Here is a 22,389-nt window from a genome sequence, read left to right on the forward strand (position 1 = left end):
GGTTTCTTCTTTGTTTCTCAAGTCTAGAAACTCAATTGGTCACTTGATTTTAAGATTTGAGAATTTTCCCTACAGTTATATTGCATAACAATTACAGATAAATTATACATTCCACGTCACCAAGAGGGTTTTATAATGATATTTCTAATAATTTTGAATTTTTTTATGACTGACAATAGTTCTAGATTTTTCTATAAGATTGAATATGAAAATATGAATTTATTTGCATTCAATTAGATAATTTAGAAATATTTTGAAAGTAACCACAAAAAATGCGATGGGTCAAAGGTCGTTGGAAGTCGATATCGACCCCGTTCCCGTTGAGAGTAGGCTGGTGTGCCGCATTGCTGACGTCCCACGTGACTACAAATCACGTGCCCATAGCGATTGTTTCAGTTGATAAAGACTGGGAGAACCAGTCTGAAATTCCAGTGAGTAAACTTCCTCGAGTTGGAGAACAGTTTAATTTTTCATAATGTATTTCACCAACTTTCCCGCTAAGGCCTCGACTTGTTATGTAACAGAATCCTGACAGATGTTTCAAATTGTATCCACTGTTTTCCATCAGTGGCCTGTGCATGAGTCTCCAAAGTCAAGGAACTTAGTATGCAAATGTCAATCACTGTTCCCTGATGGAAGACAGCGGACGTTGTTTGAGACATCGATCTGGCTCAGAGACTTATTTATTTTGTATGGAATATATATATTGCTTACGTGGATTTCAAACCTTCAGAGTGAGCACAGATGTTTTCGGGGCCTCAAAAGTATCACGTAAACCGTGTCACAGTCACAAATCATATTTTCCCTCGGTATTCTGACGTCAAAGTCTGAAAGCCCTGGCGCATTTCCAGTTCTTCTCATACAGCAGAATATTGGGAGATTGACAGTAGAGCAAGAGCAAGTTCATTCGTTGGTTCCCAGATTTTGAAAATAATAGATTGGACTAGAATTCACGACCTTATACCTTCGCCTAATGATCTTATTTTTTATGTTTTAAATGTATTATTAGTGTTTCTCATTGATGATGCAAATAAGGTCCTTCTTTGCATAAATCATATTTATTGATCATCGAAGTCTAGAATAAGAAAAGACCCACTTTTATTAGAACGCGTGGGTTCTTTGTTTTAAAAGGAAAGAGGCTGTTTGTTATACACTAAACTGTCACTGGCCGGGTGGTGTAACTGATGGATTCTTTTAGCTAGTACCGGCCAATCACTCGGTCAAAATTGCATCGTATTTCTGGGAAATTCTTAAAAACATTTTTGGCTGAGAGCGTCTAAATTGATATGAATTATTCCCTCATGAAGCGGCGTAGCCAAGTTCATTACAACATATCTATCAGCAACTATTAAGGTTTTAAAATCATGACCCATTCATGTGTGTATGCGCAAGTAGTTTAATTCAAAATAACTACTGTTGATTGCAGTTTGTGATCCTTCATTTTGGCAGTAGAAGCACGTATAGCACTAGTGCTAGTTCCATGATGAGATTTTTACTCCTTAAACATAACTATGCTCCACTAAAAGGTAAACTCTATATTTCATTTTGAAACGACACCAGAAATTAATTAAAAAAATAAGATCTGATCAACTTGAAGCATCACATTTGTATGTTGTTGTGTGTGATATCGACTAAATTGGTATTCTTTACTGATCTTTTAGCGTCACCATTGCAGCTTTGGAGTCAAAATTATACATCGTCAAGGGTCAATTCAAGTTTTTTTATGTAACTAAAACTTAGTAAAGTGCCAAGTTTTAACTGCACTGCGGGGTCTTTATCTGTGCAGTTGAAAACTCTGCCAGGGACCTAGGTAAGCTTAATGGAATCACAAACCTCTCTTAACATCACATTTCCGCTTTCTTGCTCTGGACCCCCTAGAGAATGGAGTTTAGATATACAGGAGTGAATTATACCGGGGAACGTTGGGTTGGATATGTGCTTTGATGTGTCTTTTCAGGACGGCGGAATTATGTACCCTTGTGAAATTATGTTATATAGTGTAGGGGTAAAACTCTGTTCCAGCACAAATGTATTAGCGACTGTCATCGAATTTTCCACTGTCATGCTACAGTCTTCCTCTGAATTGGTCATAAGCGGTAGGAAGTTTATATCGCCCCCCGTCTCTGTTGAGTGAAGGTTGATGTGCCCTGATGTAGATGACATTGGATTGAATCAATCTCACGCAGAAGTTTGACCTGTCCAGTGCTTTATCTTTATCAATTTTATCAAAAAGCATGACCTGGTGATTCAATGTTTATATGTTGTGAGACATTTACCGTAGGAAATACTTTGTGTGGCTAGTGCAGCTAGCTAGTGTGCGACTCGTTATTCGAGTCTGTTAAGCTATATTGCTGTTTCTGTTTTTTTTTTCGTTGTTTTTTTCACGTGTGTAAATTATGGCCAAGCTGCACATGAAGCTCCTCCAAAAGATTTAATAATTTTCATTTCCCCACATTTTCCATATGGAGCACATGTACTCAACCGAAACATGGCCTGGCCACTCATTGATTTGGTTTCATAAGCCAACTCCCTGTCACTGAATACGTTACTGCGCCACATGCATAAGTTACAAAGTCTATCGTAGATCTTTGTGTGTGTCACAGGCATATATTGTACATCCCACAAACGTTGATATGCAGAAATGTTCGAATCTTGGCAGGAAATTGTTTACGTAAAAGCTTTACCCCAGCCAACCCATTTCATCCCTCCTTCTATCCCTCTTGTTTTCACAGAGTATAACTCACGAGGCCCGCGGGGATACCATTTTATATTTGCTCTGAGCCGGTGAACTCCGATTCTCATTTCTACCTTGTAACCGGGTTACAAGCACGATCGTGCGGAGGGCCCCAGCAAGTCGATTGCTTGGGTAACAAGATTTTGTATTAACAACCAAGACAAGACATAAAATCACAAAGAACCGTTTTAGATGGACCTATCAATGCCAATAGATATAACGATTTTGACATCATAATTGTGTATGATCATCTCAAAACAAAATACTGTTTTCACAAATAAATCGCCAGAAAGAATCAACGTGTACCAACAGTCTTATATCTGTCTATGAAATTGAATGCCTAAAAAAATACAACGATTTTAACACCAAAATTGTGTATGAGCATCTCAACACAAAATGCTGTTTTCTATAATAAATGGTCAGAGAGAGAATACGTGGAATAAGGAACAGCACAGATGGAACTACTAATGCCTATAAATACAACGATTTTCACATCAAAATTGTGTATTATCGTCACAACACATACACACAAAATACTGTTTTCACAAATAGATCGTCAGAAAGTACGTTGACCCCAAGAACAGTTTTAGATGGGACTATCAATGCCTATAAATACAACGATTTTGACATCAAAATTGTATATTATCGTCTCAAAACAAAATATTGTTTACGCAAATAAATCAGAAAGAATCAACGTGCACGTGGACCCAAAACAGTCTTAGATGGGCCTATCAATGCCTATGAGTACCACAATTTAACATCAAATTTGTGTATGATCGTCTAAACACAAAATACTGTTTTCACCAACAAATCGTCAGAGAGAACGTTGACCAAAGTACAGTCTTAGATGGGCCTATATTAATGCCTATGAATACAGCGATTTTAACATCAAAATTGTGTATGATAGTCTCAACACAAAATACTGTTTTCACAAATACACAAATACATCGTCAGAAAAGACGTTGAGTGAAGAACAGTCTTAGATGGGCCTATCTGTCCATGTCACCTGCACGGTGTAATCTTCACCGAGCGGCCGGCAATCCGATACTGCCTGCCGGCCCGACCGTCTAATCTTCAACCGCTCGGTTCGCATTCAATCATCGAGAATGACCGTGATTTTGGAGGCTGATCTCCCCAAGCTCCATCGCTCATCCTGCATTCATCTGGAGATGACTGTGCATATTAAAAGACATATCACAGCAAAGTGCATTGAAGCAATCGTCGAATGTTTTTGAATGAATACTATCCAAGCAAATGTTGGCATGGCTCTGACTTGTTTCTTTATATATTTACGATGCCTTGATATAGTTTAGGGGTGTTGTTTTGGGGGGTCTTTGTAAGCGAAGACATAAGAAAAAATCACAGCACGAAAAAGACGTATGAAACACTGACAAACATGCAAAGCAAGCCCTAACCAACGTCTGGTTAGCGACTGAGGAAACGAATGAAATTCTCCCATCTCCCAATGTTCAGGAAATGTTTAAGAAAACAAAACCACAGTGACTGTAAGGGAACGAAGCAGAGGTGTCTATGATCCTCATAAAGTTCAAACCACTTACTACGAAATACGTATTTCTTGCACGTCTGCTAGACGAACCTAAATTATCAAAGACTAGGCGGAGATATTGAATTCGTACTTTGAATTCCTTCCATGTTACTCCTGCAGAAGCTGATGTGAAAAGCGACACGGCAGAGTGCGCGTATCATCAATCAGAATGGATCATTCTGTCAGCGAGTAGAACCCATAAAAGCTTTGGAAGAACCAGTCTAAAAGAAAATATAACCGATTCGACACGATCAGTGAAGTGAACTGGAAAGGGAGGATACCCGGGGGACAGATGTAGCGTTCTCACGATAAAACAAGTCAACCATTTGCAAAGGTCCAAAACCTTCGGCTGCCGACATCTCAGACAGGCTACTCGCAGGCCATTCCTGAAGTCTCCACAGCGGAAACTTGAAACGGGGTTATGTCTACTACCCTAGGATATTCCTTGTTTCGTCATTCATCTCTGTCGTCCCATCCATCCTACCAGAGGGAAGCGTGTGTCAAAAATTGCTTTGTAGCGCAAGCTCGGAATAGCCTCTGTCTGCACCGGTGCCCGTACGGGGTGTAGCCCTAGCCGGGCTCTGAAGCCACAAATTTGTTCCAGTGAACCTCTCGGTGTTTTTGCGAATACGTGGCACGGCATCTATTTGTCGCCGGGTCCCGGGTTGACTTAAATTCCTAGTTTCAGAAATCCGAGGGTCCGTCCATGCCCAAAAGTAGCCAGGTAGCCGCAGGATGTCCCAAGGGGCAACGTAGTGGTCACGCCCGAAAGTGAAAAAAAGCCCGCAAACTGCCCGGCTGGCCCCTTTCTCCAATTGTGACCATAGCCTAACCAGGCGTACTTATCAGTCTCTTACAGACTGCTCCCTCGGAAATCAAATAAAACGAAGCCGGAGGCATCAGCGACGGGCTGGAGGTGGCATCAAGGGAGCATCCACCGGCGACATCTGGCAGAGGGCCCGCTGTGGTGGCGACGTTTGAGAAACAGGGGGATTTGTAGTTATCATCCACAGTTGCTCAGTGACAACTAAGCATGTTCCTCATTTAAAGGAATGCTTTTCTCACCAAGAGCTTGCAACTACATCTTTCCCGAATGTTGTCACTATCTATCAAGTAAAAAGCAGACAAAACAGTCACATGAGCGTACCATATGCGAAGCGCCCTAAACATTCCTGATATTCAGAAACTTTCATTGTCTGACTTGAAAATAAAATAGGAAGAATTTAAACATACACAAGATCTAGTGAACAAAGCAAGGAGAAGAAATCACTAGAAATATTGAGAAAGAAAGCGTTCAGTTTATTACCCACAGTCGGTATTGATATAAATGTTCCAAAGATCATAAGAAAACCTTGAGGACAGACGTTCAGTTGAGACTGAAGGCCGAAATGTTAATTGATAAGATCGAGTGAAAATGACAATAACAACTGAGTTTTCACCTTATGAACTCTTTGATACCAAAGATATGATATTCAATAAAATCATCCGTCCAATACAAGACGTCATCCTATCAAGATGTAACACAAGATTTGATTATCATCGGGAAAGTGATGTGGTGAATTGGACTATTAGCTATCATTGCGACAGCCCCTTCATTTAGCTTGAAGGAAGATAGTCAGTGCTGCAGCCTCAAGCGCGAGATGTAGGCCTAGGATAAACAATGTTATGTTTCCGGTCACCCGACCGACCCAAGTTAAAACTACCGCCCCTAGCCTTTTTTTGTTTGCCTCTGGTAAGGAACATAAAGTTTTCAATCTGAGTGATGAATTCAAAATTGAAAATAAAACATACAATGTTGACAGATAACGGTTTTGTACAGTTGATGTAAGAATGTGCAGTAAAACATTGAACTTCCTTGTTCAGTTGATTGGTGTATTTGTGCTTGTATAATGCATATCTGTTTTACATTACTTAAATGTATTTGTTGGATCTAAAGAACCGAAATCTAATACACAAAAAGAAGATCCCTACCTGCTGACCCGATTTTTTCAGGACCATAACAGGAAACAGAACATTTTTTCCCCAGGCCTTACCAGGATGAGAATGCGTCATGCATGTAAACATGATGATGCTGGCACATTTTGCTGCCCTGCGCAGCGTGTGTGCCTGAGCCGCTACATTTGCATTGGTGAAAGCACCGGGCTAGACCGACAATACTGACGGGAGGTACGGTCACATCAGCCGCCAGCGTTACCGCCTGCAGGTAGGCACTACAGACATCCGTTTTATGTATACAATTCATTAACACCAAAGTACATTTATATAGTGTTACTTAAATCGATGTAATGCGAGAGAAGTTCATTTGAAATTATTTGATATAGAGATATGATGATAATGTGTATGGTCTGTGAAAATGTTGAGACTACTGTGTGTATACATTTGCTTGAATATCATTTACGTTTTTGGAAAGTTTCCAGAGAAACCTTTCCGTACTCATCTACAATACCGTGGCGTCCGAAGTGCAGGGGCTATCGTGACTTGTAGCGTTTTGTTTTCATCTGGCTACATACGTGTGGGACAAGAATGTCTCTAAAATATCACTCTTTTAAGAAATGAAGAATGGACAATGTAACTGATTTTTTCTAGGAAAAAGTAGAGACATATCTGTCACCTAGTGTGAACCCTTAGTAGTTTTTGCAGCCGGACATGAGTGAACACACTATAACTGGTTTCTCCGACGGTACAGTCTGTCAAGCTATGATGACAGCAACGTGAAAGCATTTAGAAGATATTTGAAAATTGGCTGCAACTTTCTTACATTTCTCTTGATTTTGCTTTTGCTTACAAAACATCTCTGCCTACCATCTTCGTAGCCTCTTGTTTATTCCACCGCGACCACCACTTTGATTAGTCTACGATGGTTTTATACATATGTACACGTTGGTTGTTTTCCCTACATATGTAGGCTGTGATTGTTTTTACCCATTCCTGTGCGCCGCTAGCGTATTGAAAACTGCACCTTAGATATTGATTTTCAACATTCTTGTTGCGATTCAAGACACATACACGCAGTTCTGTGTACAGGTTGGGTTACCCAATGCTCCAGGACGGCTATACTTTAGTACATTTATTGCCGTTTGGGGCATCGTAACGTCGTTCTGTGAAATTTCTGGTTTAGTTTGAGAACAAAACGCACCAAGACTGAAGAAAACCTTTGGTGGAAACAGAATTCACTGATCTGCTCATATCAGATTAATACTTCTGTTCTAAATATATTGAAGAATAGTAGGAATATCTACAACATATTAACATGTTAAAATCATAGGGAATGTGCATTATTAATACGTTATTAACTAAACTGAACAAGGTTATACTTTCTTCCACTTTAATTTGCATATCTCAGACTAACGCTGACTTTTATGATTAATACGTTTGTTCATAATTATTGTGACGTCTTAAAATGTAATAATGCTAGCCTTTCGCTTCTCAGAAATATTTCAAAATTGCCCCACGAATTATCATTATGAAGAAGAAAATGATAGAGAGATAATTGCTAATACCACATGATACTACAAATATGTAGGTCTCTTTGTAAGGTGAACAAGCCCGAGTACAATAAACTATATGGAGGTAAAAATCCAAGCAGATGTAAGGCAGCTCAGTCTCAGTAGTTTACCTGAGTGTGTTTCTACAGCAGCTAGTACGTTACATTTTTAACTTTTCATCAGCAACTAGAAGTTAGTTAAAAGAAATTGCTACTTAAGTCCTTCTCACACCAGAGGGTGCATAGGGCGCCGCCCATCTCCGTTTCAAAAGCCCTTGGGCCACACAACTTTGTGCAATCACTACAGAGGGCTAGTCCACTGATAGTGGTGCTATTAAAATGCTGAGTGCTAAGCAGAGAAAGCAGCATATATTATATATATAGTCTTTGGTATGATTAGGCTGGGGATCGAACTCACGACCTACAGAATGCAAGGTGAAAACTCTACTCACTTGGCCATTGAACTGGCTACTAGAAAGACGCTCTCAATGTTGCAAACACACCACACAGGAAACGCTATAAATCCGGAATGACACTTTAAATCTAGAAAACGTTTTTTTTAAATTCTGAAGACAATACCATTATCTGATACTGATGTTGTTACATCGTGATACAGAATGCCAATAACTCAAAGGGAAACATATTTTATTCTTTATGATACACAGTTTGCCGAAATTCTGTCTGAGGTTCTAAAATTCTCTATAATTCTGGCTCAGGTCCCAGAATTTTTGCAGAAATCTCCAGAATTGACTTTGTTCCTGGATCTAATCTTAACCAACATATTCATTACATTTTGATAAATCATACCTACATTTTTTTAATACATTTCGTTCATCTATTTTCAGATGATTAGAGTTTTCCTGACGTAGAATGTAATTCCAGATTCAGTATTGTCGCCTGTTACGAGTAAAACACTGCGAATGAGCTTGATCAATCCTTTTATCTGTTTGGTGATTATACGGGGTACGGAAGTAGCATAATTATACGTTTACATCATGGATAATCTTCAATTCATAACGTCATAGGTCACACAAATCCAACTGCGGTCGCTCAACGTTGGCTTTATTGCTTCCACTCGGGGGAAATTGGGCCTAATAGATGTTTGCTGTACTAGGTTCTGTCAAGAGTCCTTGGTGGCAAAACATTTGCTTTCATGTCATCAAGCTAATTTTCTCTGTTTTGTAAGCGAAACATGTTCAAACAAAAGGCCGCCCGTGTACGTGAGCAAATACTGCCGACGTTGCTCGCTTTGTAGCTCTCAACTGCTGAATAGAAACGGGCCGAACTGTCCACTGTGGTCGTTACATGGAGGGAATTCGAATGCAGTACGCCCGTGAATTGTTTAATCAGGTTAGTACGAACTATCAATTGCTGTACATTTCCACCGAGTAGAAACAGTCATTATTACCCTAAGGAAGTCGGTAGAAGCACAAACGAAACATTAATTGGCAGGTAAATAATTTTGGTTAACGTTGTGCATGCAAGAAGGAACTGTATTGTCAGTAAAGCAGTGCTGTATGTACGTAATGCTCGTATACCTAAGAATAGGATTTGTTGAGGGAAAATGTAAGAAGTGATTTCAGTAGCTGTTGACTACAGCTGTTGCCGGAGGCAGTAGGCCATAAGTAAGGTAAGTACTGTATGTGCGGAAAATGCTCGTGTACCCTAGAACAGGATTTGTTGAAGAAAACGTAAGAAGATATTTCAGTAGCTGTCAACGTTAGCACTGTAAGCAGTAAGCAATAAGTAATGTAAGTAGTGTACTATCAGTAATGCAGTGCAGAATATATGTGCGGAAATTGTTCGTGTACCCAAGAACAGGATCCGTTGTAGGAAATTCAAGAATACATTTCAGTAGCAGTAAGCCATAAGTAAGGTAAGTAAACACAATTCTTTCAAGATACAAGTATGTTCTTCAGGTACCAGTATTGCCCAGTAAATTATCATGCATGATAACACGGACACAGATTGCAGTACGGCTTCCTTTTAAAACGCCCTGAAACCTTCGAGGAACGCAGATTCGTGATCGAGGGACATTGTTTGCAAAAGAAAAAAATGTTGGAGAATGATTGCAAAACGCATGTTTATGTGACTAAAACAAGGGTTTGCGGACAATATTGTGTGTTCGACGTTAGAAAGATGAAAGAAATATTTGCCTGGTACCCATCGTATTCTAGCTCCAATTGCTTTACCTGCCAACCATTCTACAATGAAGCGATCAGAGGAGCAAACAGGAGGTAGAATAGGGTGGATATCAGGCTAGCGAACCCCGGGCTCCCTCGTTATGTTCGTCGGGTCTTACAAGGCCGTTTCGCCGAAGGGCAGACGACAGAGGTACCGGTGACATCACGTTCTCTTCACAACCTTGTAATTGGCTCATTAGTCTGACGTTACACGCGAAACCAGGGCTCAGGAGACGCGCTGCCGGACGGGCACTGTAGGATAATTGCCCCGCTGTCTTCAAACGGGCAGCGGAGTGGTTGATCATTGGACCAATTTTGCCTCCACTATTGAAGCCTCTAATCCCTGGAGGTACATTTTTACGTATGAAATTTTCTGCTTACGTCATTCGGGAGGGCCACACGAGTAGCTTACTATCCCATGAAAATAGAGATATTGTTTTTTTGTGTGTGTGTGTGTGTGTGTGTGTGTGTGTGTGTGTGTGTGTGTGTGTGTGTGTGTGTTTGTTTGGTTTTCGGCTTGTTGAAGTCAGCATAACTCAAGAAGTTTTTGATGGATTATGATGATATTTGGTTGTGGGTAGGTGTTGGGTAGACGAAGGTCAAGGTCCCCTGGTATGTGACCTTGGTACTGCATCAGAACTTCTGTTTTTTAAATCTTTTGACCTGGGCGTGCTATGGTCTTGTTACTCAGTTGAAGTTAACCCTCAAGCGACCGTGCGGTGTCCACTGGGGTATTTCTACACGTAGTTTTTCGTATGTACACAGCCCTATTCTTTCTCTACATCTAGTCAACGTTAGATTAAACACTAATAAAGACAGCAAACAGACAGTCGAAACGTTTGTAGAGGAGACTAGAGTTTCACAACCTCATCCCTTCGCCAATAATAGGATGTTTATCGTTGATTATACAAAAAAGGTCCTAATTTGCATAAACTACATCAATTCATCATCTTTTCCACACAAATAACAGAAGTTGCCCAAAGTATGAGAAGTTATCTTAGCAAAGAAGACTATTGTCACCGTTACAGCAGCATTTTGCTACAAACGCTACTGAAAATACGTTGTTGGTGAAGGTAATAATTAAGCTCAATCATCCCTTTCCCGCTAATCCTCACGTCGCCTGTTTTTTTTTCTAAACCACTCTTGGTACTACTGCAGTCTAGCAAGCCATGTGAGCTGTTAACTTTCAGGTCTGCTTCACCACTACCAGTAAGCCTCCATGGGTATGAGCCATGCCACTATGGGAATATCTCATTCACTATACCAGATTTTCCAACCAACACCGCAAACACATCCCAGCTAGTATAGAGACTGATGATGAAATATAACACATTTGAAAACTTTTCTCGTTAATTATGCAAAGTACTTCGCCCAAAATCTAATCATCTTGAGATTTCCCACATACCCACCAACGCACCAAATACGACAACAATCCATCCAGGCGTTCTCGACTTACCGTGTTCACTAACAGAAACACAGACAAGCATCAAAATATAACCTTCTTGACGAAGGCAATAAGGTTGTGTACATAAGAATACTATTTTCAATTGATTTACCAAACTGAAACTGTTTACGATATGTTTACACGTGCCAAAATGCCGGAACAAAATTTCCTACCATAAGTTTGTCGGTATACATCTTTAACTTCTAACGATATTTTTCGGCGATTGGTCATCGCTTTGTAGATGATACTTGAAAGTGTTCGTTTTGGGGTCCACACTCAATTTTAGCGAAAGTATTTTCGAAAATATGACTCTTAATGATTCTAAATGCTGTGTATCAAACCGTGTAAGTTTTAAGCCACAAATACGGTGTAATTTTTAGCTAGTATTATAAAGAAACATCAACACTTTGCTTTTATATGTATCTCAATAAAGCTACTGATTTTTGATCGATCTAAGCTTTTTGCTCAATCAAAAGGTTCAATTCAAAGTACATGTACTATGAACATATTATATGATCTTCCAATTTCCATATTCTGTTAAATAAAATGTCATAGACATCACTATATATTTTTGGAAAAACATCACTACGCGGCGGTTCTTATCTGTATCTCATTAAATCTGCTCATGTTAGCTCAATTCAAACGATCACTTCAAAGTCTTGTATTCAGAAAATCTTTTGCATATGCTGTTATATAAAATGTAATTGACATCACGATGTATTTTTGTCGGTTCTATGTGTCGCTTTTTAAAACCGTTCGTGTCAGCTCAATCAAAATGATCATGTCAAAGTATTCAGAAACAGAACTTACTTGATAATCTTTTTTTATATTCTTTTATGTAAAATGTCATAGACATCACGATGTATTTTGGGTCAAACATTAGTATACGATAGCTTTATGTGCACCTCTTGATACTAGCTCAATCGAAACACTCACTTCAAATTATTCAGAAAATAGAACCATGTTACTCAATTCGTGGCACATTTTTACTGCCAATTAGAACTAATAGTTCCCTTTAACCTTTTGCACACTGAAGTAGCCATTTGGCACCCCGTTCCCTATTGGTTACAGAGTTGGGCAGCAGGGAGAAGGTTAACATCTGCTGAATACAGCTAGCCAGCTGTTTCCTGATGAATTCATATCATGAGTATAGATTAGTCCAAAACTGTCACAATCACAGCTTGGCCACCTGTTTACGAATGGTAATCATGTGAGCTCTTCAAATAATCACCGGCTGTTTTTTAGTCCCTTTACAAATCTTTTCATCATTTGCGGTACGAATTACATGAAAGCAAAGTGCAGCAATACACGTTAATAGACACCGTTTCTGTACAACGTTGGCAAACAAAAGAAGAAGCAATTGAATAGGCCTCAGATGTTGAAGAAGAGCATGTATACAGCTGTTTCTTGTTCCCACGACAACCTCTTCATCAACAAATTGAAAGGCAGTGAAGTGTAGCAGTACAAAGTGTGGTAGAGCTGTTCTATCACATTGGCAAACAGTGTAGGCTGGTGGTTCTGCAACAGATCTTGAGATAGATGATTTACCCACAGCTTCATAAATATGAGAAACCGAGCTGGTTGTCTCAGTGTATCGTTGCTGCTCTCACGACTGCCTTGTCGTCGTACGTCGTGATAGCTCACAAGTAAGTAAATCCCTGGTTACACATAGCCGAACATGGCCTCCCGACCTTCCCTCCACCATGGTTGGAAGTGGTTCGGGAGCCAGGTCGGCTGTGGTTGGCTGGTGTTCCGCTGCGCCAGCAGAATGTTTTGAAATTTGATGTGTGGACGGTAGGTCTGAAATGGGTTGGCTGGTGGTTGGGAGTAATTCAGTAGTAGGGTGTATTTGGGAGTCAATTTTGACTGGTCACACTGATTCCGACATACAGACAACCTAATTGGTTGGCTTGTGGTCGGGAGCCATGTTTGGATATGTGTAACCGGGGCTAAAGTTTCATTTGCTATATCCACGAAAAAAAGATGGTTTATTTCACGTAGGATTTGAAGTCCAGTGGTTAATGACCCTGCCTCATTGACCTAGAATTTGGGAGTCCAAATCCTCACTGTGGTTGCTCTGAATTTGACATGCACGCTGCTGGTATAAAGGTTGCGATCCTTAGGACCAGACATAAGCCATTATAGTCTTCTGTTAATTGTACTCTTCGAAAAGAGCTAGGGGCGTTTCCCCAGTATCAAGGAACATGTTTAATACCATACATATTGTCTGTCTTTTATGTCCAGTGGAAGAATTCTTTCCAATTTCAGTCTGTATCTGTATATGCTTGTATAGCCGGTATAACCGCCCTTCAGCATAACACACCAGCTTCGCAGGCACGCGGCGCGGCAGCAGCTGGTTACATTACACTGAACGGCCTGTCACAACTAACTTTTTCACATCTGACTGCAGCCGTTCCTTAAACTAAAGCTATTTAGTGAATTTGTTCCTACAGTATTTGATGACAACGAGTTCCATTCTACTATGGCTCTCGGCAAATACGAGTTTTTTAAACAAATCAATCCTTGGTTGATAACTCTGGTACTTAAGGTATGAAACGGTCAACGTCTTCCATTTCATTTAGAAAGTTGAGTCAAAGTATCTAATAATGTGTTTATATTCAGAGAACATTTCGTAGCCCAAGAGCTGGATTCTAAATAACAGCAAAACCGTGCGCAGACCACGGAGCATTCCCCTGGGATCTTTCACGTTTTTTGCTGACGTCAAACCGTAAGATATAATCTGACATGCCGGCGGTGGACGAGATGAATTTCCCCCTCCTCAAACACTGAGCAGAGAAATGATTCGGCAGGCAGGTTGTAATAGGTAGCTCTATCACTGTAGTCCGCTGGCGTAATGCACTCTTATTTCATTCTGTCAGTACATGTACAATAATGGAGGCTTTCGAGTTTGGACATTAGTTTTGCTCTGGTATTTCGTGTTATTCTGGGACCAACATTACTAATATTACGGTGATATAGGTCTATAGGAATGAATGGTGGTCTTCTTTGCTGATTAATTTCATATGGGCTTTTGTTTAATTTCATCACAACTTGTGATTCAAGTCTAGTAATTGCTAGAGTGAAAAGGGCAATATACCCTTCCAAAGCTGCATGCACATAACCATACACCACATAGACAGTGTTGTAGTACGATTTAATTGTGTTTTATCGTATTTTAGTGTTTTATGCTTTGTAATTTACATCCTTTAGACCATGTGTGGTCATATGGGCATCTAGCCCTCTAGGCATGGACATGCAATTACGATAATTATTATCATTAATCATTCTGATCGACTCTATGCATCACTATCGCACAAAAATTTAAAAAAAGAATGCTTTGTTTTTATTCGAGGTCAACTTTAATTTTATGCTCTAATCTAATTTTCTTACAGCTACTTATAACCAGATAGACAGTGTTCTAGTCACGATTTCTTTCTGGTCGGCTTTATACAAATGACGACAAAACCCAGCGATGATTTGATTTTAATTTTAGTTCAACTTTGATATTACCCGCTAATCTTATTTGCTTACAGCTGCTCATAACTAGTCACACAGATGGTATTGTAGTCATGATTTTATTATTTCTATATCCCAACCCGAAAACAGCAATGACTGTATCTTCATATTAGTTCATCTTCAATTATACGCGCTACATTTGCTTACAGCTGCTCATAGCCACACAAACGGTGTTGCATTCACGATCTTCTCATTCTTTCTGTAAAATATCCCGACTCGAAAAACAACAATGACTGTATCTATACGAGCTTCGATTTTACGCACTAATACTCCCGACGTGCAGTTTCAAACATCCACCACTGTCTGACTCACCGTCCGTGATTCAGCTAAAGTCAACTTTAACGGCGGAAATGGCGCGAGGAAAGTTCCATTAAACTTGGACCGAAAACAATTCATAACGTTAACCCTGTCAATCTTTAACCTTTTCACGCAGGAAAGGCAGCCGCTGAAAGGAGGGGTTTCTGCGAGGGATATACCCTGGAGGACGCTCTGTCGGAAATGTTGCTGAAAACCAATTATTGTGTTGTTCTCATGGGGGAAAACCTACGGCGAACTGACGAGCTGTTAGCCGTACCGCCGGCTCTCAAATCCGGTCATTTCTCTAGAAATCATTAAAAGCAGACAGCTTACAACTCCAGATAAAATAGAGAGAAAAGGACACGCGCATCAAGACAATCGTCAAAGATGGGTGCCGTTTCTGGCTGCTTGTCTGCTGGATCTTCGAACCAGATCATCCCAAAGAAGAAGAACGATGATAAAGGAATCTATGACACGAGGAGACTTCTTTCCGAACTGATCACCGTTCAGACCGCCATCGTCTTTACGGACGCGGGGTCCCACGACGAGGGGGAAGCCAAGGACTCGCTAGCCTACACCTTGCGGAGTATCGCCGAGATCAGCGGGCGGATCGGACGCAACAACGTCGGCGGGAGGAAGAACGTGAAGGACCAAGGAGCTCTGCCGGGCATCACGGAAGCGCCGAGCACGCTGAGTCACAGCTCGGGACAGTCGCGGTTCGAAGTGCGCCAGGAACACAACATCAACCCGACCGGGACTGTGTCCGTGGTGTCCATACAGAGTAGGTAGGTCGTGACGGCTGAGGAGAGCAGATCTAGACAACATGCCCTACTGACTGAATCGCGCTTCTAGCAGCCATTACACTGGTCAGGCATTCACAACACCTTTCGCTAGAGTCTGAGACCGCGCTGCGACCGTTGGGCGACCAAAGATTTAACAGATCACTCAACAAATTTCAAAGATAAAGAACGAGTCTTATACGTTTTTTGTGTGCGTTTTGTTGTCTTTTAAATCATACTTTTAGATTGTGCATCATATTCAAATCATAAAGGGTCGCACACATCCAATTCTGGTCGCTGAACGGTCGCTCGGCGATTGCCGTCCAAGTGGAAAGGTGGACTTAGAATCTTGATGGACACAAAGACTGCGGAAACTGGCTCCACGGAGGCCTGGACAATTAGAGTTTCACGGTGTTACATAGACTAAACCTATATTGTGACAAGCCTGTAGAATGATAGCCTTAAGCCTGAAACATGCACATGTATTACCGGTTTTACAATTTGTAATTAAGTGTACTTATTATATGATAACATTACGCTTTTGTCATGTGATATAGCTCGACAGTACATAGTTGGTCTTTTATAATGGCGTCCTTCGCCGTTAATGTTGCCAACATTTCAGACACGTTCTAACGCTTTGCGTGACTCTATAGTCAGATTTGTATTCAGTCTGGTTAGTCTTCGACCAGCAATCTGCTGTACTGTTGTCCAGTTCACAATCATAAGCTTATTAAGTTGTTAACGGTACCGACATGTATGATATCACCATAAGGACATGTGATATAATGAGAATGTATTTTCTGTTGCAACGTTCAATGTAGATACTACTGTATATATATTATGTCTTGACGATAGCCTCTTTTTAAAACATTCCAGTCTTGATAGAGTGACGAACAGCGTTTACAAGCGACTCTAGATACATTTCTGCAAAGCATGATTTAAGCAAGGCAGCTGGTATGGTTGCAGACAAATTTTGTATCAAACTTGTACATGCTGAATTTTCTTCTCCTATTATAACTCCCTATCCACTGAGGTGGCGACCATTGGACAACAGTTGGGAGACAAAAACTGCCATTTATCAGTAGTTCAAGCAAATTTCAACGTTAACTGATAAAGAGACGTAGTTTGTAAGTATTGTGAGTTGCATTTTGTAAGTATTGTGAGTAAGTATTGTTGTCTTTCAAGGCTTACGTTTACAACATGGATCATATTCAGATATCAAAAGGTCAAATCATAGGTCATGCAAATACAGTGTTGCTCGCCCAACGGTCGCTCGGTGGTTTCCATCTCGTGGACCCAGCGTTGCCATTTGGCACATGCACAGAAAGTCGAGTTAATGTTTTCTAGTTCATTTAAAAGGACGTATTTTTCACAAGCCACGCACAAGACAAAAACGTATTGTCTAGTTATCATAGGTGTTGTGGTGTCACCTGGGCTATTTCTGAAACCACTTCATATCAAACTTTGACCTGGAGATACCGTATTGTTGACAGCGGTGTGTACCCAATATAACGGTGGATTTGAAATACTAGTACCGTTTATCTTTTACTGTACAAGTATGCTTAATAAGCCATTGTTTACACATTGTCAAATACATATTGTAGGGTTTGTACAAGTCGTATTTCAACAACAAAGCAGTTATGGACAGAGAAGGCTAACAGCGATGGATGGCACTCCAAGCAGATGTTGGGGTGAACGTGTAAGGCCGTTTTCTGACTCGGGCTTAATTCTCTGTAACCCACCCTAATACCTGCAGACAATAGACAAAGAGAAGGGCCGGGCTTTTAAAAGATGGTGTATTATGTATAGTAGTTGCCCATGTAGTTGTCATAGAAGACCGACGGTAAAAAACAACAACATTTTTCTACTTCCAATCTTCTTAGAGACAGATGCCAGATGAATGTTTACGGTATTGTATATGAGGTCGTTCACACTTCTGAGTACGCATGCGCGTCGACAGGGATTGTAGGTAATATGTCAAAAGTTAAGGCCCTTGTCTGGACCTGTTTACAATTGTAATTAGTTCTCGTCTCGACAATGTCATTGTCTCGGCCTGCATAGCAGTGTCCAGACGTGTTTTGTTTACGTCTCATGGACTTTTGCCATTGGCATATTACCCACAATTCCTGTCACCGCACATGCGTACTTGGAAGTGTGAACGAGCTTATTGGAACTCAACTGAGGAACTATATACTTTTTATTAGCAGATATGAGCTAAGGATTCAACATGTAAATAAAGACATTGGATTGAATTGAATTGAGGTTGAGGTAAGAGTGGCAGTCGAACAAAAATATGAGAATCATTTTCATCACAGTATGTACACATGTGAAAGAAAGGAAAAATAGATTTACCAGTGCAGTAACCTGAAATGACGTCTTGTCCTTTCCCTGTCTACCCCAAACGGCCCTGAAGCAGGTTGGCCTTGATTTATCAATGATCTATCAATCTCCACAGAACATTCCAGTCGAGGCCTTTTCATTCATTCATCAAATAAACGTGTTTTTCATTTGAAATATCCATGTTCCTTTGTTTTGTTATTCCTCTACAGGCTACATCTAGACTCATGAAGGGTAGTTTCTAATTTTGAATCTGACACATGAAAGAAAATGTAGCGTTTGGTATAGGTTATGCACGTCATTTCCGCCAACATCCGGTTGCGTTCTTACATGCTAGAAACATGTTTGATGTTGCACGTAGACGCAAATCATTAAAACGGGTTAAAACGTTTGCCGCAATGACGCACGTCCCTTCACAAGGGTACGACCATCGTTCAACCATCCCGGCGTCCTCACTGCGACCTCACTGCGACCGCGTGGCGACCCAGCGCTCACTGACGAATTTCATAGGTTGAAAAACGAACGTTTTTACAGTTTGCGTGTTTTGTTGTCTTTTCAGTCATACTTTAACATCTTACATGATATTCCAATTATGAAGTCAATGGTTACACAAATCCAATCCAGGTCGCAGCAAAATTGGATTTGTCCAACCTATAGATTATGATTGCCATTACTTATTGTGATCCATGGTGCAAAAGTATGCTTTGAACGACAACTAAACACAGAAAACATAGAAAATACACCTTTTAGTATTATGAAATACTAGTGATAGTTTTGGTCGCTGAATGGTCGCTCAACGGTCGCCACCTCAGAGAAAAGGGTTGTTTGTTAACTCTTACACCCTAACACGATCACGACCAGCGTAGGTGTTATGGGGGCCGGGAGATGAAGGTTAGGGTTAGCCTCCACAGCGCGACCCCTCCTCCCAATATCAGCCCTGTTTTCTGCTTGAAAATTACCAGGCCCCACGAGTGTGACGCACATACAGTATGTCTCTCCCATCAGGTTACCTGGTATACTGGAAACCCCTAACAGTGTTGGGGCGAATGTTTGTCAGGGGCTGCGTCTGGGAATTTGATACGTCTGTTGTATCAGATAATGGGCCGTGTCTGATCTTGGGACGAAAGTCAGGGAGTCAAAACGATGCGGGTATACTGGAAACCCCTAACAGTATGGGGAAAATGTTTTGTCAGGGGCAGAAATTTGACTTAACACCGCCTGCGTCAGAGAATTTGACACGCATATATCAAAGAATGGGTCGCGTCTGATCTTGAGATGAAAGTCAGTCAAAAGGTGGGTCAGAAATGAAGCTAGTGCTCCGTAGATAGATGGGCAGGAGCAATCATAGGGGCTATGGAGGATAGGGGTGGAGAGAACAAGTCAGGAACATCCGAGATGATATGGTTGTGCAATTTGAGCTTTGATCGAACATGAAGAAAACACTCACCATGAGTTTTCGGTCGATCTCGCCTCCCTTCATCACAGTTCTGATTTACTCCGCCTAAGTGATATCTTTGCTTGTTGCACTGCGAATAGCAATAATGTTGAATTGGTCACATGAAAGAGCCCACTTCTTCTGATGTTCTGCAGAACCTCGGAACAAAGCTGCCTGAGCGATGGGACGATGGAAAACCGACAAGACAGACGTATGAAAGAGGTTCAAAGCCTTTGTGAATTCAAAGATGCGGGTTATAGATGTATCGTCAACCAAACTGGACCAGGCAAGACATATATTGAGCTTACGCAAGAGATTAAAATCGTTTGTAAATTCGGAGATGTAGGTTATGTATTCTCTAAACAAATTGGACAAGGCAATGCGTAAGCTTACAAAAGAAGTTCAAAGCCTTTCAAAGCTGTTTTTCTATTCGTATGGAAGTCTGTATTATGTTACAATGGGTCAATGTAACGTTACCTGAAATAAAGAAATTCAATCTAAAAAACGTATTTGAATTCCGAGATGTGAGTTATTAACTTGCCTTTTAACAAACTGGGACTAAGTGGACAGAAGGTTATGAAAGAAAATTTTACCGTTTGTGAATTTGAAGATGAAGGATGTTATTTTCATGTGAACAAATGAGACTTGATACGGAAACTGCGTACAATATAGGTTCAGGACGTAAGTGAGTTGGAAAACTAAAGCTGACGGGACAGAATCTTACGAAAGAAATTCAAAGCAGATTCGAAGAGAAATGTTCTGAATTTGCTATTCAACAAACTTGCAAAGGCAAAAGCGTAGAATGGAAGTTCAAAACGTATGCGAGTTAGAAGATGTTTGGGATGTAGGTCACGAACTTTCGTAATTTCTTTTTTAACAAACTAGAGCAGGCGGGACAGAAGCTTACGAAATAGATTCCAGGTAAATTCGAAGATGGAGGTTTAATACGAATTTGCTATTCACGATCATTCAACAAACCTGACAAGACAAAAACATACAAAAGAGGTTAAAAGCTTGTGTGAGTTAGAAGCCGTCGGTTATGAAATTGCATTCTAACAAATTGGACTTAATTAACGAGACAATACGTAGCTGACGAAAGAAATAAAGATCCTTTCACGACTTCGTGAGTTATTCTGTTCACAAACACAAACACTTCAACGCCGAAAAGACTCGAGCGCTCTCTAGCGGACCATTGCCAAACTGCACGCGCAACAGAGGGGCATATAATTTTTGATGGGTAATTTATAACATTTCCTGAAAAGATAGATAAGCATTTTGTTGTGGTAAATTCATTATTTCACTATTTGAAAAAAAATTGAATCAACCAACAGCATCATATATGTCTGAAAAAGAAAGGGGGAAAGGAAGATGATGAAGAGAGGGGGAGAAAAAGACTTTTAACTTAGATGACTTTGGTGTACTTATCATCCCAAAACACCGGACAGTCTAAGTCTTCTTAGAGCCGGTTGATTTGTGTGCAAATATGAGATTTAAGCTACTACATTCTGTTTTTTTTAGTGTATTTGAAAAAAGAAATGAATGAAATCGGGTAATAGCGGATTTCGCAGGTACTGCGGCTTGATATGGTCGTGATTCTTGGGTGGTTGATAGCTATTGAGAGATTCTGCTGGACGATGATATTCTTTAGCCTCTACCAGGCTCCACTAGGTCACAAACTGTGCCCCCTGGCCAGCTAACTATCTATCTATTTGGCGAATTTCTGCTATTTTTCTAGCCACCTGTGGAGCCTGTGAGCCAACTCCAGCACCGTTCACAACCGCTGGTTGTGCTTCAGTTAATATCATCAGCAGAGATAGCCAATGACGGACAGACTCTGGTATGAGATCAATATTATCAACCAATGGGGGAAGTGCATTCTTGTGTCCAATTGACAAGCCAGGTTTCTCTTCCGTTGTACGAATCACAAAGCAGTGCGGGTCGTGTGCAAACTGGTTTACGTCACCTGTCTGGCCAGTTGCGGGGTTAGAGCGTCACCACGTCTTCAGACGCCTTCAAATGCTGGGGGAGTCAGGTATCGGATTTGGTTTGGATCTGGAAAATTTGAATTTCGTCCATACGTATGCGTATTAAAAACCGGGAATCAGCTGCCGAATTTGGTAAGGATCCAGCAAAATTCCAACGTTTTAGCGTGGCCCAAGGTAAGGATGCGAAAAGCTTCCTACGAAACCTGCCATCGCATCCGCGAAAAATACAATTTTCGGATTTGTCCGCATCCAAAACAGTTCAGATTCAGGGATCCGAAATTTTGGATTTGTAACAGATCCAAGTCATATCTGCTGGTATTTGCTGATATTTGCTCGTATCCTTAAAGAATACGGAAAAATGACGGCATGGATATGGGTGTATCCGAACCTCTTTGTCCAGTGTTGTGTACAGTATAACTCGAGAAGCTGTTGATGGAACCTTATGATATTTGCCAGGTAGGCAGGGGTCGGAAAAACAAGGATTGAGTTCGGTTAAGGGCCTCCTAGCGTTTTTTTGTAGGTACTGAAGCGTGCCATGGTCGTGATTCTTGAATGGTTGATAGTTATTGGCTGGCAATTGCACAGTACAGAGAGATTCTGCTTAAGGATAATGTTCTTATCATTACGAAACACCGGGAAGTCTGAAAGT

General features: G+C 40.7%; 1 protein-coding gene across 3 annotated transcripts; it reads left to right on the top strand.

Moving 5' to 3' along the window:
- Positions 1–6,363: 6,363 nt before the first annotated feature.
- On the top strand, positions 6,364–18,501 carry LOC136440730 (uncharacterized). 3 transcript variants are annotated; one of them, XM_066436832.1, is made up of 2 exons: positions 6,364–6,483; positions 15,341–18,501. In XM_066436832.1, the coding sequence occupies exon 2, from the start codon at positions 15,592–15,594 to the stop codon at positions 15,991–15,993; it is 402 nt and encodes a 133-aa protein (XP_066292929.1). In that variant the 5' UTR covers positions 6,364–6,483; positions 15,341–15,591; the 3' UTR covers positions 15,994–18,501. The 3 variants fall into 3 exon arrangements, with proteins under 3 accessions (XP_066292929.1, XP_066292930.1, XP_066292931.1); XM_066436833.1 differs by lacking the exon at positions 6,364–6,483 and adding an exon at positions 8,812–9,114; XM_066436834.1 differs by lacking the exon at positions 6,364–6,483 and adding an exon at positions 9,253–9,394.
- Positions 18,502–22,389: the final 3,888 nt, after the last annotated feature.

The sequence above is a fragment of the Branchiostoma lanceolatum genome, chromosome 8, assembly GCF_035083965.1.
Source record: "Branchiostoma lanceolatum isolate klBraLanc5 chromosome 8, klBraLanc5.hap2, whole genome shotgun sequence".
In the NCBI taxonomy this organism is placed as follows: domain Eukaryota; kingdom Metazoa; phylum Chordata; class Leptocardii; order Amphioxiformes; family Branchiostomatidae; genus Branchiostoma; species Branchiostoma lanceolatum.